Source organism: Poeciliopsis prolifica, unplaced genomic scaffold (assembly GCF_027474105.1).
Source record: "Poeciliopsis prolifica strain line A6 unplaced genomic scaffold, Auburn_PproV2 SCAFFOLD055, whole genome shotgun sequence".
Lineage (NCBI taxonomy): Eukaryota > Metazoa > Chordata > Actinopteri > Cyprinodontiformes > Poeciliidae > Poeciliopsis > Poeciliopsis prolifica.
In genome coordinates, this window is record NW_026562430.1 from 274696 (window position 1) to 289287 (window position 14592).

At 41.3% G+C, this 14592-nt stretch overlaps 1 protein-coding gene across 2 annotated transcripts in view; it reads right to left on the reverse strand.

Annotated features, from left to right (window-relative positions):
- Nucleotides 1-382: 382 nt before the first annotated feature.
- pard3ba (par-3 family cell polarity regulator beta a) overlaps nt 383-14592 on the reverse strand; it is a 116202-nt gene continuing 101992 nt past the window's right edge. For both annotated transcript variants that reach the window (XM_055059534.1, XM_055059535.1), the window contains 2 exons: nt 12480-12556; nt 383-1456 (listed from right to left, as the gene is read on the reverse strand). In XM_055059534.1, coding sequence (XP_054915509.1) covers nt 1042-1456; nt 12480-12556 — 492 coding nt within the window. In that variant the 3' untranslated portion in view covers nt 383-1041. The remainder of the gene's footprint in view (nt 1457-12479; nt 12557-14592) is intronic.

A 14592-nucleotide genomic window follows, 5' to 3' on the forward strand; every position in this document is an offset into this window, starting at 1 on the left:
CATATGCTTCCTCCCTTCCCGCGCTGCTGCTAATTAAACATTAACTGATAGAAAAAGCCCTCTCCACACACAATTATGCACCATATCAAGTCTAATTTCACCAATCATCGCCATCTTTACTTACAGAGAGCAAATTGGGTATTAATCATTTTCTAGTGGAGATTTTCCTGTCCCTAATTGTTGGAGACGATTCAGTCATTATCGGGAGGCCGGCTACTCTTATCAGTCATCTCACGATGGTAAATTTGTCTTGAGATTGAGCAAAGAGAAATTCAGCTTAACATCGTAATGAATTTTTAAAAAGTGATGACTCATGGCGCAGTTTGACAGCACGTTTCAAATATTCATGCCCTGATGAAGCTGGATCAGAAAGAAGTGAGGAGAATCTCAAAATATTTATTGCAAAGTATTTGTAGAAAAGAAAAAAAAAATCAGTTATTTGACAATGTTTGAAACAAACCGTAAGCTACACATCAGTGTACAAGGAAAAGATTTAGTTTAATTCATTATTAGTAGCATAGCTCATACAAGTAACTTTATTAGAAAAACCACAAAAATATCACAATTAAATTCATTTTGGGCAGTAAAGGTGTCAACCTCATTCACATAACCAAAGGCAGAAAGACAAAAAACCCGGCATGTTTTCAGGAAGTAAAGGAAGCTTAAGCAGCAAAACATCAAGGCCTAAAAGTCAAGAAAGAGCTAATTCCTGTTTTTGTTTGTCGGCTTCCTGTCATGATCTAGCTGGTAAAGGTGATTCCCCCCATCATACCTTCTGTTTGATCCTTCTGGACAAAATGCAGTGCTTTCAGTGCTGGAATATACTTCAACTTAAAACATCTATATGGCACCAAGTTCACTGTAAATATTTGTGCAATTTAATCTAATTTCATTTTGCATTATAAAAATCTGTCATTATAAACCTTGGCAATACTGGACTACTCACAATATCTCCACCAGAAACGATATATATATATGTTTATATACATTTAAATATAACTCTTTGCAGAGCGCCAGTGTTAAACCTTAACTTTCATCACTTTACACTGCACCTATCATAGGGTCCTTCTGCCGTGGCTCAGGCTGCCTTTCATCCCCATAACGGTGGCCATCAGGGCTGGCATGGCGTTGCCTTGCAGTCGAGTACCTGTCTGGGCTGGTGTAGCGGCCGGGGCTGGCCTGCCGGTAGCCGTCTCCTCTCCCTCCCTCATAGTACTGCCGCCCTCTGCGACCAGCCGTGGGAGACGGAGGGACATCCTGTCTCAGAACTGCACGGTGTTGCTGGCCGGATGGGTAGTAGCGTTGGTTAGCCGGCGCCTGTTGGGACTGGTTGGACGACTGAGGGAGTGGCTGACGGCCGGAGTTGCTGGGACCTGCAGGGTCCTGATAGTGGCCGGGGTAAGGGATTGGCTCCCTGTGAGCCCGGGAGTGTGTGGGATAGTCATACGGATCCCTCCTGTAAGAGAAAGAAAATTCATAGGAAATGAAATAGTCCTGTCACATCAAAATGTAAGACCTGTAATAATGGTATTTCAGGCCAATTTACAATTTGTTTTATAAATTTAAGTCATTTTAGAGACTGAAGGATTTGTGAACACCTTATTATGATTATTTATTCTAATTCATTAAGTTCCCCCTGTACAGATAGCTTATTGTGTCATGATGACTATTCCTGATACTGGTTTGAACTGGAGTGAAGGGCAGCTCTCTGTTGGTCGGCTTCCTGCTGTTACTCAGTTTATGTGGTGAAGCCTTGGCAGGATCGAGTTGTCAGGGGGACGTGGATGGAGAGATGCCAAGAGATAACGGCAAATTCCTCGGTAAGCATATATGAGGTTGTGTGTGTGTGGAGGAATGTGTGTGTCCCAGGGGTGTGCAGTAACAAGGCAGCCAGCTGGAAGTCTCCGGTTCCCTCCCACTAGCTGTGGGTGATTAGGGGCTAAACCCCTGGGTAAGGCGACACGGGGGGCTTCCGAGCAATGGTGGGAGAGAGAGAGGCGCGAGAAGCAAAAAGGCTGGCTCAAATGTTTTCCATCTTATGCTACGTTTCCAGGGGCTGAGTGATAAACAAGTCGTCTTATAAAGCGGAGCGCAAAGTTTTAACTATCAGCTTCCAAACCAGAGAGATGCAAGAGCCTGATGCAGAGTTGCTGCAGCTTGAAAGGCTGTTTGGAGACTTTCTATTCTGATGCTGACAGAAAACAGTTTGGTGTTTGCTCGCTAAAATAAGATCAGTCTTTTGTAAAGGAAGCATCAGCATTAGTTACACTGAGACCAGTATTGATGAGTATTTTTGGAAAAAAACACAAAAGTTTCCTCAGTCTCCTTCTTCTTGTTTGTGGAAATGTTTGCGCAGCTTAAATGTTCATATAAGTTGCTGTTTTCTTGATGCAGTTTCCAAATCATCAAAAACCACTGGGTTCACGGTGGTTAGGGACACCGGCTGCACACTGATGACTAAAATATGTGAATACTCCCTCTAAACGTAAGACTATCCATTTCAATAGTTCAAAAACCAAATATAACTCTTATAGTAGGAACTATTTCAGCCCAAGAGCAAAAGGAAATATCAATGATTTGGAGATTATAGCCAATTGGTGTCAAGGAAAATAAATGTGACATCCAATAGCACGTCAAGTAGCTTTACACATATGTATTTCCGCTATATTTCCCAAGATGCATTTTCTTTCAAATATTTAAGATACGAGCTGCAAAAAAATACAAAATAAAATAAATAGGCGGGTTAATTTAGGTACATGCCACAGAAAAATAGGAAAAGGTTCACTGTAGTTTCAATCAACTCTTGATGAAGCGCATTAAACTAAGTTCTATTTTAAGAAAGGTGTTGCACAGTGTTAGGTGATCACAACATTGTGATAGTGCTGAATATAGCAGTGGTGATATCAGATACAGCTAGAGCTAGGTTCAATAATAACCTAGTTGATTATGTTTGAAAACCATAAAAACGGTTCAATTTGTTACTTTTGGTGTTGGTTTAATGAAAGCATTAATTTAGCTTTTCTAAGTTTTGAAATTTGACAGTGGAGCCATTGTGTATCGATTTTTAACAGTTGCTTTAGTGTGTTTTAGTGATGTAGCAGATTTGGCAATGGGTACAGTTTTTTTTAAAGATAAAGAGAATCATAGAATAGATTTCGCTGTCTACTTCCCCCCTAACAATGGCTTCTACTGTAGTTATTATACAGAAGCTTTGAGCTTAGCTGCTGCCTTGTTCTGTAATTGTATCCCTGCGTCTGCGGCGTCCGGTCCCTCGAGTCGAGCTCAGCACCTGTTGACCAGCCAATTAGAATGAGTCACTCACCACAGTTTAGGCTGCACACATCTTGCTTGGGCGCATGCGTCTGCACTCGTGCCTGACAGGACTTTCCCCTGAGGATATTCATAGACTGAGGTGATGTGGACTGCAGCATGTGTGTCTGCAGAGACCTGACCACCCAGAGAGAGGGGCAGGACGGGACTCACAGGTGGTCCCGACAACTACCAGCCCTGCCTTGTCCGTCAGCATAAACAGAAGCATAGACACGAGGAATAAAACTGGTGGAGGATGGATGACAGGAAGCTAAAGACTTTAATATGAAATGAAGATGTGACAGAGCAGAAACAGATGTGCAGTCGAATATGCGTGGAAATAAATTGCTCCTTAGATAGCGGTGTGAAATGAAGCAGCAGTGGAAAGAGCAGGAGAGAAAGAGGCGAAGGTCATGCTCCTCTATTAATCCAGATTAAATGCTGAAGGCCACCAGGAGAGGCACTGAGAGGGAATAAAAGAAGGATGGAGATACACCAGGATAAAGGAGGGGCAACACCTGGGTCCTCAACCCGTCCCAGGGCCACCCAAAAACCCACAATCCTTCATCTCTCTTCAATTCCTTCAACATTTCTCTCTCTCCTTTATGCTCCATTTGTCTCTCCATTATGTCTCACTTTAATGCTTCTCTCCTTTTTGCATCTCATTTCATCTTTTCTCATCTTCAGTGATATTCGGGGCAAAGCAGTCACATACATCTCCTTCTACACCACCAGTGTCTGCTGCACTAGAGACAACGGTTTTCCACAACATCTCAAAAGATGCTAATAGAGAAATGGATTCTTCCTGTGTCCCATTTTCTGGATGACTAACTGCTAAACTGAACAGATTAAACCTTTCAGAGCGTACAATGACCTCTGACCTCTGACATGCCTGGCTCCAAGTTGTCCTGCTATGCTCATTAGTTGGTACTTAAGCACCTTAATCACTCATTATTAGGTCACTCTTAGAAAACATTTTCTTTGACTACATACTGTAAATTAAATAAAGTTCTACAACAAAGTATTAGTTTAGGGTGTACAGACTTTTACAGTTTAGTAAAGTCTGTAAAACTACGTCATTAATATTCAATTTTCAATAGAATACCTGAAAATGGTCTCAAAACAACAAAATCATTATTTATTGCAGTAATTTCTGGGACAGTACATCATCAAGTAGATTTTTCTTACGGTGGCCTAGACTAGATTTACTATTGAGGATGTTTGAGGGCTAAATTAAAATACATGCCACAATTTTCAGATACAGTACAAAAACTTGAATAATTTCCACTTTACAATAAAGAGTTTCTTTGTGTTTGTTATGAAGCATCCCAGTGTTAATGCTGAAGCTGTAAGAATACTTCACAAAGCATCGAGTCGATGCATTCATCCACTGCTGAATTTGTGACAACGGGGAGACGGTTGGTTTGAGATGCGGACAGGGAAGGGAGCTGATGGCTATGTTTAGCAGGGGACAGGTAGAGAGACGGATGAGACTCCCCCGTCTGTCCCTCTGAGGTCTATATGGAGCAGCAGAGTGAGGTGTGATGTGAACCACAGGGACCAACCAGAGTGGAAAGCTGTAATGACACGCCGTCTAATACATCTGACTCGCACTCTGAGAACATCATCACCATACACCGCACCCCCCACCGCCCTCAGAGAGACGCTGATAGACTCAATATTACATCCAGAGCTGCGCATGTGGGTACGTGTTGGGAGATATACGATTACACACACGCAGCAGTGAAAGCAGAGTGTGTGTTGCAGTTTGGGGCCTGCTTCCGCCCTGTGACAGAGAGGAATCTGTGCGTATGGTGGTTATCCCGCACCTGCCCCAGGAAACGGAAGGAGGAAATTAGTAACCCCATACCCACAACAGCCCCCCACTTCTCATTAGCCCCACGCTCACACAAATACCCCACAACAGCTGGAAAACAACCATGTGTCTCTGTCAGACACACACACTCTCTGGATGAATGTGGTATTTAACATGAAACAGCATCACTCTGTTTGACATCCTCCATTTATTCATAAATATAAGTATACTTTCAGATTGCATCACAGTACAATTAAGAGATCTGCAGAATCCAAAGAAGGCCACAACCAAGGGATAGGGGTGAGAAACCAATATTGAATGTTCGTGATCTTTGGCCTCCCAGGCGGGTCCGAATTGAAAAGCAAACATGATTGTGTAGAAGAAATCAATGCATGGGCTCAGGAACACCCCTGTGAACAATTGGTGTGGAAGTCAGAGCATAAATTCAGTCTATCGACGCCTCTGTGCCTGAGATAAGAGCTGCGTCCTTGGTAAATACGAATCAGAAAGCCAAATAAAAGTCAAGCTATTTGTCACTGACATGTCAGTCATGTCAGTGCTGTGTTTTAAAAACTAAGTGACAGACATCATGAGAGGGTAAAAACCAAGTAAAAAACATCAACTTATGCAATTAGAGGCTTAAAAACTAACTAAATGTAATAATGTAGAGGAAATGCAGAAAATAAACACAACAATTGCCATAAAAAGCATGAAATATAATATATTTGTGCTAAAATAAATGCAGTTTTGCATTCTTGGCTATTGGCTAGAGTTGCTAAATGATAAACATGCACCACTAATTAAAATAAAAGCATGAAATATAATTAAATAATCAAAATAATAAGTTTGCAATTAAAACAGCTGCCTTCAGGTGTTCAGGAAAGGTTAGAAGAGAAGATGATCTCACTTCCTGAGGGTTTGGACAGCTTGTAAGATTAAAAGAAATTTCATAAATAAGTAAGACTGAGATCATCATCAGTGTTTGAAAAATACTGACAGCTTAAAATCAATTTTAAATTGCACAGAAGAAAAACTTAATAGCTTCTGAGAAACGTTATTCATATACATTAAATCCTCTAAATGAGATGCCAGAGGAAGCGGAGGAGGTTTCCACCAGCTGTTTGGAAAAAGATTTAGTGTTTATTTCATATTATTTCTGCTTAAGTGCCAGTAACAATCTTACTAAATGAGTGTTTTAGTAGTAGATATATGATATAGAGAAGACTACAACTAATTCTTGTAAACAAAGCTTTTTATTGGTGGCATTTTAATAAAATAGGCAACAGCAGTGTTTAATCTTCTGATTCTGCTGCACCATTATTGTTGCATTAGCTTATTTTACATTATTTTAAAAGCCGACCGACACTTTTTGGTGCATCCATACTCTAAACAAATGAGTGCAACACACAGAAATGACGCCAATGCCAATTAAATAGCATTTAATCATAGAATTCATTACGGTTCTGATTATAAAACATATGGATGCACATGTGAGCACATCTGCCAATTATATGCTCACCTTACGCCCACCGCATGCAAAATATATCAACTGCTCAGCAAAAAAAAAGTAACAGCTGCTGCACCTCACTGGCACACACTCCCACGCATAGTCATTCATATGCATTTCACATTTCAGCTGAAGCTTTTTCAGGGTAAACGGTGCCACAGCTTGCAGAGGCACAAACAGTTTTTCCCTGCGGTGGCATGACTTTACGAATAAATTGTGGTAAACCTGTCCTCTAATCTGAGGAGACTGGTCCTCAATCTTTGTGGAAATGTTTAGGGATAGTTGACAATACTCATTAGTGCTTGATGCATTTACTAGTCTCCCTAAAATCAGCACTGTGCAGGCTGAGCGCTGCAGAGGAAACCATTAGCCACCGTGGCCTCGGCCATCGAGACAGCTCTGCTAATCAAACCAGCCTATGTCAACAACGACGCTGGAAATTGGCTCTCACCTTGGCGTGCGTGCTTCATCTAAATGGGCCCGTGTTTACACTGAGCGCCATTACATAGTAAGCAGCGACGGGGAGTGTGTACAGTATCGGTGGCAGGTAACAGCAGGGACTCTGGTTTAGAAAATGAGAAGGTGAGAAGAGACGGGAGCCACCAGTAATAACAGGCTGTATGACGATGTTTCCACACAGATTTAATAGGTAATAATGATCTATTTTGCTCAAATCTGCTGGGTTGAATGCATTTGTTGCTTCCAATGAATACAGATGCAGAATAACAGCCACTAAAAAGTCATAAGAAGTTAAATGAGATGGACTGTCTGGAGCTAGCAACTAGGAGCTTCGTTATCATGTAATAAAGACGAGTTGAGGGAAACCAGTTGAGTAAGAGTTGATGACGAAAACAGATGGGAAGTCATTTTCACAGCAGTGCTTTGAGAGAGTTTTCATTCCTCTTGAACTTTTCTACATTTTCTCACAATCCAACCACAAACCTCAGAGGATTTGTGGTTGTGTTGGTCTATTTTCACTAAATAGACCAACACAAAGTCTCCCAAATGCACAAACTACTGTACGAACTAACTAGTGTTTTAAGATATAATTATAACAGGTACAGGTCTTAATTGTAGTTGTTTTCTAAATGAAAAAACTAAGAAAAGCTGTCCATTGTCATTTTGCTAAACTTTAAAACAGAAATAATGACATTTTCTATTGTTGATATTTAATAAAAGTGCAAGTTGTTGGGAAACACCATCAGCTCTGAGTCTAATTATTCCCTTTGGACTGGAAAATCTTTTGACCCCTTCTCCATCCCAGAAAGTCCCAATAAAACACATGGAAGTTTGTGGTTTCAACACACAAAAAAATAGAAAATAAAGTTGCCTTTGTGAGCTATATGTTTTACCTTAATGATGCATTGAATCTTTCATCAGTTCCATCAGTAAAAGGAGATTTACCTTTTGGAAAGCAGAACAAAAAGCAGAGCTCTCATGCTGTGCTGGGGGGAAAACAGTCAAGTCAGAGCTGATTATGAAAACAGACGGGGAAATATTCAGAACGAGATGTTTTGAACTCGTCATATTGAGCTCAGTTTGTCCAGGGCTGCTGCTTTCCATTTCCTCCTAGACGAGGAAGACAACATTTGAATTGGTCTTTATTTGTGGACTGAATGCGATGCCGATTCTTACACAACAGTTTTTGTATTTCTAACTGAGCTCAGAGGGAGCGCCCGGGCCTCAAAGTGTTTCTCTTTTGTTTTATTTATGATGCGCCAATTTCATTTTCCCATACCCAGACCCTAGGAGACAGACGGAGAGACGGGTGGTGAAGAAGAAACTAAGGGAAACATAAACAGAAGTGACAGAGAAATGCAGACAGAAGGATTGATGGAATCAGTAGAAGGCAGAGAAAGCCCAGTTAATGTAAACAGGTAGAGCCACTGGTGCCTCAGCTGTGCATGTGACAAAGCTACTTTGAGACCTTTCATTTCCTTCTGCTGACTCTATTACATTCTTCTGTGTCTGAGCACAAAGTGTGTTAGCTTCTCAAACATTGCCGCGTCTACCCACAGTTTCATAAAAAGCCACCAAAACCAGTGAAGGGTCAGGACACCTCGTAGGAAATCATAAAACCTCAGGAACTCCTCGGCTGCTCGTTTATTTTTATTATTTAGACTTTTAAACCACTTATCCCGCACTCTGAGTCCAAACAATTCTTTCATGCAGTCTGAGCTCCTGAGGAATTAAATGACTTGCAGAAATGAGAACTTTAACCGAGTTGGGCGAGTTTAGAGTGAGTCATTGGACGACTGGACAGCAGCAGGGCGGGGAAAACAGTGAAGCGGTGAGAAGCAGGACTTTAATAAAGACGGGATGAGAACAGCAACAATATGATTTCTCTGCTGACCCTGAGAAAATCTTATGAATTCACCGGGAGCTCCAAACAATATTACAGAAGGAAAAATGATAACGGATGTCTGTAATAAATGCAGCTGAACACCTGTGCTGCACTTTCACTTTAAAAGTTGGACTGGAGTAGAAGCTTTTATCTCTTAATATTGAAACTGATAGTGGTTAGTGAAGTCAAAGTTTATCTGGTAAAGAATTATCCATAATTTGTTGAAGTTAGCCCACACGTCCATATAAAAGTTGCATCTGAAATTTATACTCCAATCTTTTCTTGTTCAGTTTTGATGAGCATGTCTGAGTTTTAGAGTGCATTCACACCAGTCTTGTTTACTCTACTTTAATCCAACCATTTGTCTAGGAAGTCTATAATCTAAACAAATTCTTATCTACGCTTGGGGAAAAAATGGGTAGACATAAGAGAATTCCTAAAACTGCTTAAATTTGATGACTGATGAAATCTCTGTCTTCGTTTACTTTTAAGGAAGGATGTGCAGCAAAACCACAGATGAGGAGGTTAGGCTTGTTTGCAATGTGAAAGAGAACAGCAACAAATGTAACAAATGTCGCAAAAATTCAGTCGGAAGGTTGATGTGTTCGGTACCTGCTGGAGAAAGCCAAGTATACGTAAGCTTGGGAAGAATGAGCTTGAGCTATTCAGGAAGGTGCTAGCTACAAGTCTTCTGAAATTAAACACTTCCAACCTACTTGATGTACAATTTGTACTTCAGTACTGAGATCGGTTTTGGTACACATCCCATGTTTCAGGTCAGTTGCACATTAATCTGCCAATAATCAGCCATGACCAGCAACTTGGTGCCAGCCTGCCTTCCCAATCCAATCACCTTAGGGGAATGGGTCAGGGGTTGTTCTCATTGGATAACCCGGGGTTGGGTCACCGCACCCATGACCTGCCTCTTTGAATTGGTAATAACGGTAATATTCTCCATATGGCCTTGTGTTTCTGCGTGCGTCCCTAAGCGTAGAGCCTATCCGGAGGCAGAGCTACACCCCCGCGTTAATGGCCGGTGGAGAGTGAGGTAAGAGCCAAAGTAGTACTCTCACCCTCCCTGGGGCAAACCCCTCTATGTTACCACTTCCAGCTTTTCTTTCCAAATCCTCTTTTCCAAGCCTTGAGCTTCACTTACTGGCTGCTGTGCTGTGCAGCAGCCCCAAGGAGCCAGTTTCAGCATGAAGTCTGAGGTTTCTTTCCATCACACCTCCCTACTCTGGAATAAACTACTTCAAGTTTCTTAATTTGAGACGTGGGGACAGCCAGACAGAAGCTGATTTATTGCATCTACACTTTGGGCCGCCACAATGTGATGAGAAATATTTTCCAGAGGAATAAAGCAGATAACAGGGCAAGCTGTAGCCTGCAGGTCTGTTTTCTGTTTGTGGGAAAAATTTATTTACTGAAGCTCTAATCCTTTTCTTACATTTCTACAATGTAGCATCGCAGAGCAATGCTGCTCAGAGTGTATTATTTTACAAGGCAATTACAAAATGTAGTCATGCAAAACTATATTTCTTTAGGTAAACATAAAAATTGTATGTTGGCTCCTCAAACATCTTTGGATCATCAGCTTTTTTAGTTGCTCATATTTTGTTCAATTTAAATCATGTGGTTTATCCGAGCAGTCTGGGCATCTCTTCTCTCTGGCCTTTTTGTTTTTCTTAAAAAGCAAGGTTCTACTATAAAAATTAAACTTGTCAGGTCCCCGTTTGATTGTCTTCATTTAGCATATTGTGGTCAGCTCTCGGGGAAAATTTGCTTGGACAGCCAGACTTGAGCCTGTAGGTAGTTGTGCTCCACTTGTAGACCATTTTGGAGACTATGTTCCCACCACTGGAGCATTGATGTGATGTTCTGGTGTGTGATATTAGGATTTTGTAGTGGGAATAAACGTGAAAGTATTTCAAATATAAACACTAATCAGGGTCATGAAATAAATTTCTTTGTCTAAAAACAAAGAAAATTTTTAAGAATTTTGCAAACATCTGTGTGAGCAGCCATCTTCCTGACTTGCACCTCCTTCCTTCTCTCTACCTCTCCCTGTCTGCTCCCATCTGGGAGATGCTTTGCTTCATCTCCCCTTATATCCATGCACACACACACTTATGCAAACTCTCACCTCCTTTGCTCCCAACCCTCCAGCTGCAGCCCCAGCCGGCTCCACACAAAGGCAGGCCAAATGTATGCTAATGAGAGCCAGGCCAATGGTGGAGCTGCACTCATTTTGAGAGGAAATGGCTTTCAATAATGGCAGCCCCCGGGGGATTTCGAACAAAGTTCAGCCCCACTTTGAAAAATGCATTCAATTCTCTGCTGTGTCTGCTCTCTTTTTCTCTAGTATTTTTTCTCCTTTTACTTTGAAAAAAAGAAAACATTCCCAGAATAGATTTGAATCCAACCCTCTATCAGCTTGTGTTTACGCACATGAGATTTGGAAGTATGAATTCATCTCTATAGAGAAGAAGTACTGAAGGACGTTAATTGTTCAGTTCAGGCTAAAGATTCTTCAAAAGACAAGAACCTGATTGTTATCTGCAAATCTAGTCATGTAAGCAGACAATATTATAGCTGCCATTATTAATAATATTCCAGAAACGACGCTCTGGATTTACAGTGTAATGTTTCTCTTACTAATGGAGCTAGTGATTACTTTTTAATGATGTGGAAATAATTTCGGAAACAATAGAAAAATAAATGCCAAGCAGGATTTTGCAGTGCTCACAAAGAAGAGCTAAAAACTGCCTGAGAAACTGTTTAAAAATACAATAATTGAAAATATGACCAATAATTTCACAGAAATCTGGAATAGAAATTGTAATTAGAGTCTTGGTTTATTTTGAGGTGTTGAAGTTTATCCAAATTTGCACATTTAGGACTAAACTGTTCCCTCTGCTGCTTCTCCTTCCTACACTGTTTCCCCCCGACCCAGGGCTGATGTCTGTGCTCCCTGGTGCCTGTCACATCAGGGGGGGCAATAACCCGTGAAATAACTGTTCTCTTTCCCCCTCACTCTCCTTCTCTCCATCCCAGTGTCCCCTCTCTCCCCCCTCCTCAGCCTCCTGCTCTCGCTCAGCGCGCATCACGGCGCTCCACTTCGCAGGCGAGCCGTGACGGCGCGTGTACACACACTTACATGAATGTTTGTTGTCGACTTTGGACAGATGCATGTTTGCCATTTAATTTTGACAAGATGGCAGGTAAAAAAACAAACAGTGACTGGTATGGTCCCATTAAAGGGCGAGAGATCCCCCTGCCTGCACCCAGCTCTCTGGAGAGCTGATCAGTCCTATTCCTGGGATGAGTACACACTCCCAAGGCAAACACTCCAGATTTAATTATAAGCTCCAAAGAGGATTAGTCTACACTACTTGTGTGTGTCTCTCTCTGTGTGTGTGTGCGCGTAGGGAGAGACAAAGACAGGAAGTGGCGTGACGTTTCCCAACATGCAGGAATAAAAAGAATAAATGCAGTGATCTCACCTGGGTTGTGGATTGTAGTCCCGTTCCAACTCTTCATACCGGTGCCTTGGTCGGGATTCAACTCCTCTGGGTGCCATCTAAGAGCAAACACAGGATATGTTAGAGTCCTTGTTTAAACACTGAACAATCAAAGAAGCCCTGAACCCGTAACTGCCTGTCTGGAAGTCATTTAGGTAGAGAGTAAATAATAAAAGAAAAAAAGAAAACTTTGGATATTAATGGATTCAAGCAGCTCATGTCCTTAGGCTGCATGTTTAACCTCAGTAATGTTTCAGTAGTCCAGTGAATTCATTCATAGAAATTATTTAGAGCATGTCTGCATGGATCGCCTGCAGATATCCACGCAGGATTTGTGGGAATAAACAGAATTGAGAACCAGAATCCCTGACTGCAACATCAGATGTCATGTCACACGGCTAACTCCTGGGAAGAACATGTTTTTCCCTCATCATAATTATTCATACCTCAAGCAGATTTAGATTTAAAGTGACCTTTTTGAACATGCTTCTGACTGGCAGACCAACTCACAACAAATGTCTATCCAAGGCACACAAACACCCAGTTTAAGTAGAGGAACATTGTTGATTCAAAGTTGATTGAAAGTTTAAAAAAAATTACTCTATTTCTGTTAGGGGGTATGAATAATTTAGAGTGTAAATGTATTTATCTGGCCTCAACCACAGCAGCCTCCTCCTTTCTTTAAGCTCTCCCTACAGATGGTTCCACACCGTAGCGGCACATCTGGTGTTTGATCAGCCTCAAAGGGCAGATGTCACAGTGGCGCTCATTGACCTCCACTTTGTATCCATCACCGTCTGAATCAAATTCAGCTCACTAATGGTGCCTAAAGCATGAGTGGACGTTGGGGTCTGGCCCGAGCTCTCTAAACTCAATCACACAGACAGAAACCATTGTACCCTTCTTAGGAACAATCCGTGTCGGCCCAAACTGCGCTAACCGACCCCAATAATAACCAAACCTCACTCACTCGTATTTACTTGTCTAAATTACATGATATTGGTAAAATACATGATTTCTACCAAGATATTCTTAATGCTAAACCACTGAATCTGGACATGTTTATCTCAGAATTAGTTCAGAGTATAAAAGCCTTTTGAATTCATGCTAAAATCACAAAAGTCATAAAAATATAACAGCTTTAGATTGTAATTTCCATCCAACTAGCACAAGATTAAATTATGCTTGGAGAAAGCTAAAAATATCCTTTCTTAAATGAAGCAAAGACTTTAAAAGTCCCCAGCATTGACAACTAATGCGGAATAATTTAGCACAGATTTTACGAGTGTATATGACGCATATTTGTCTGAATCAAAAGTTAATCCCAGTGCCATTGGAAATACACTGATAAAAGAAAATGTGTCTTTGCATCATTTGCACTCCAGCTGCAGATTATATGAGTATGTACAATATTGGAGTTAGAAAGGACTGCTAGAGGTTGTCTTCTGGTAGGATATAGGCTTATTCACGTTTGTTAAATCTCGCAAAATCTCCAGTTGTTCATCATAATTACATATGTTAAAAAAATACCAACATTAATGTTGACATATTGTGAATCCCTGAATCTCTGTTTAATATCAGACACACAGAACAATAAATCCAAGAAGGACCAGCGGCTAGCAGTATTTTCCTAATGTACTCAGTTTAAACCCATTCTGCATGTCAATGCAGCAGTGCCACATTACCAGATATCATTAGCATGTCTGTATAATGTAGGCAGCTCTAATGTCTCTGAATGGCAGCCAGGAAGTAAGAGCTGCTGCTCTGTTTACTGGAGAGGCTCTCTGTGTGTGTGTGTGTGTGGTGTGTTTACGCCATTATTAGGGTAGTGTGCATGTCTGTGTGCAGCTTTAGCATCATGTTAGGAGGTGAGCACTCCCTCTTTGGATAGGAGTCTGTGTGAGAGCGACATGGGGGCCATTATGGAAAGAGATGCATAAAAGGGGCATCACTCCCTGCAAGAAGCAGGGACTCAGGTGGAAGACCTTTTATGCGTTTCTTTATGCATTGCAGGAAGGAGAGCAATAAATCTTCTACGCATCACGCGGCTGAGTGAGAGGTAATACCAGGAGAGTGATGAGGGCAGGAGGAAATG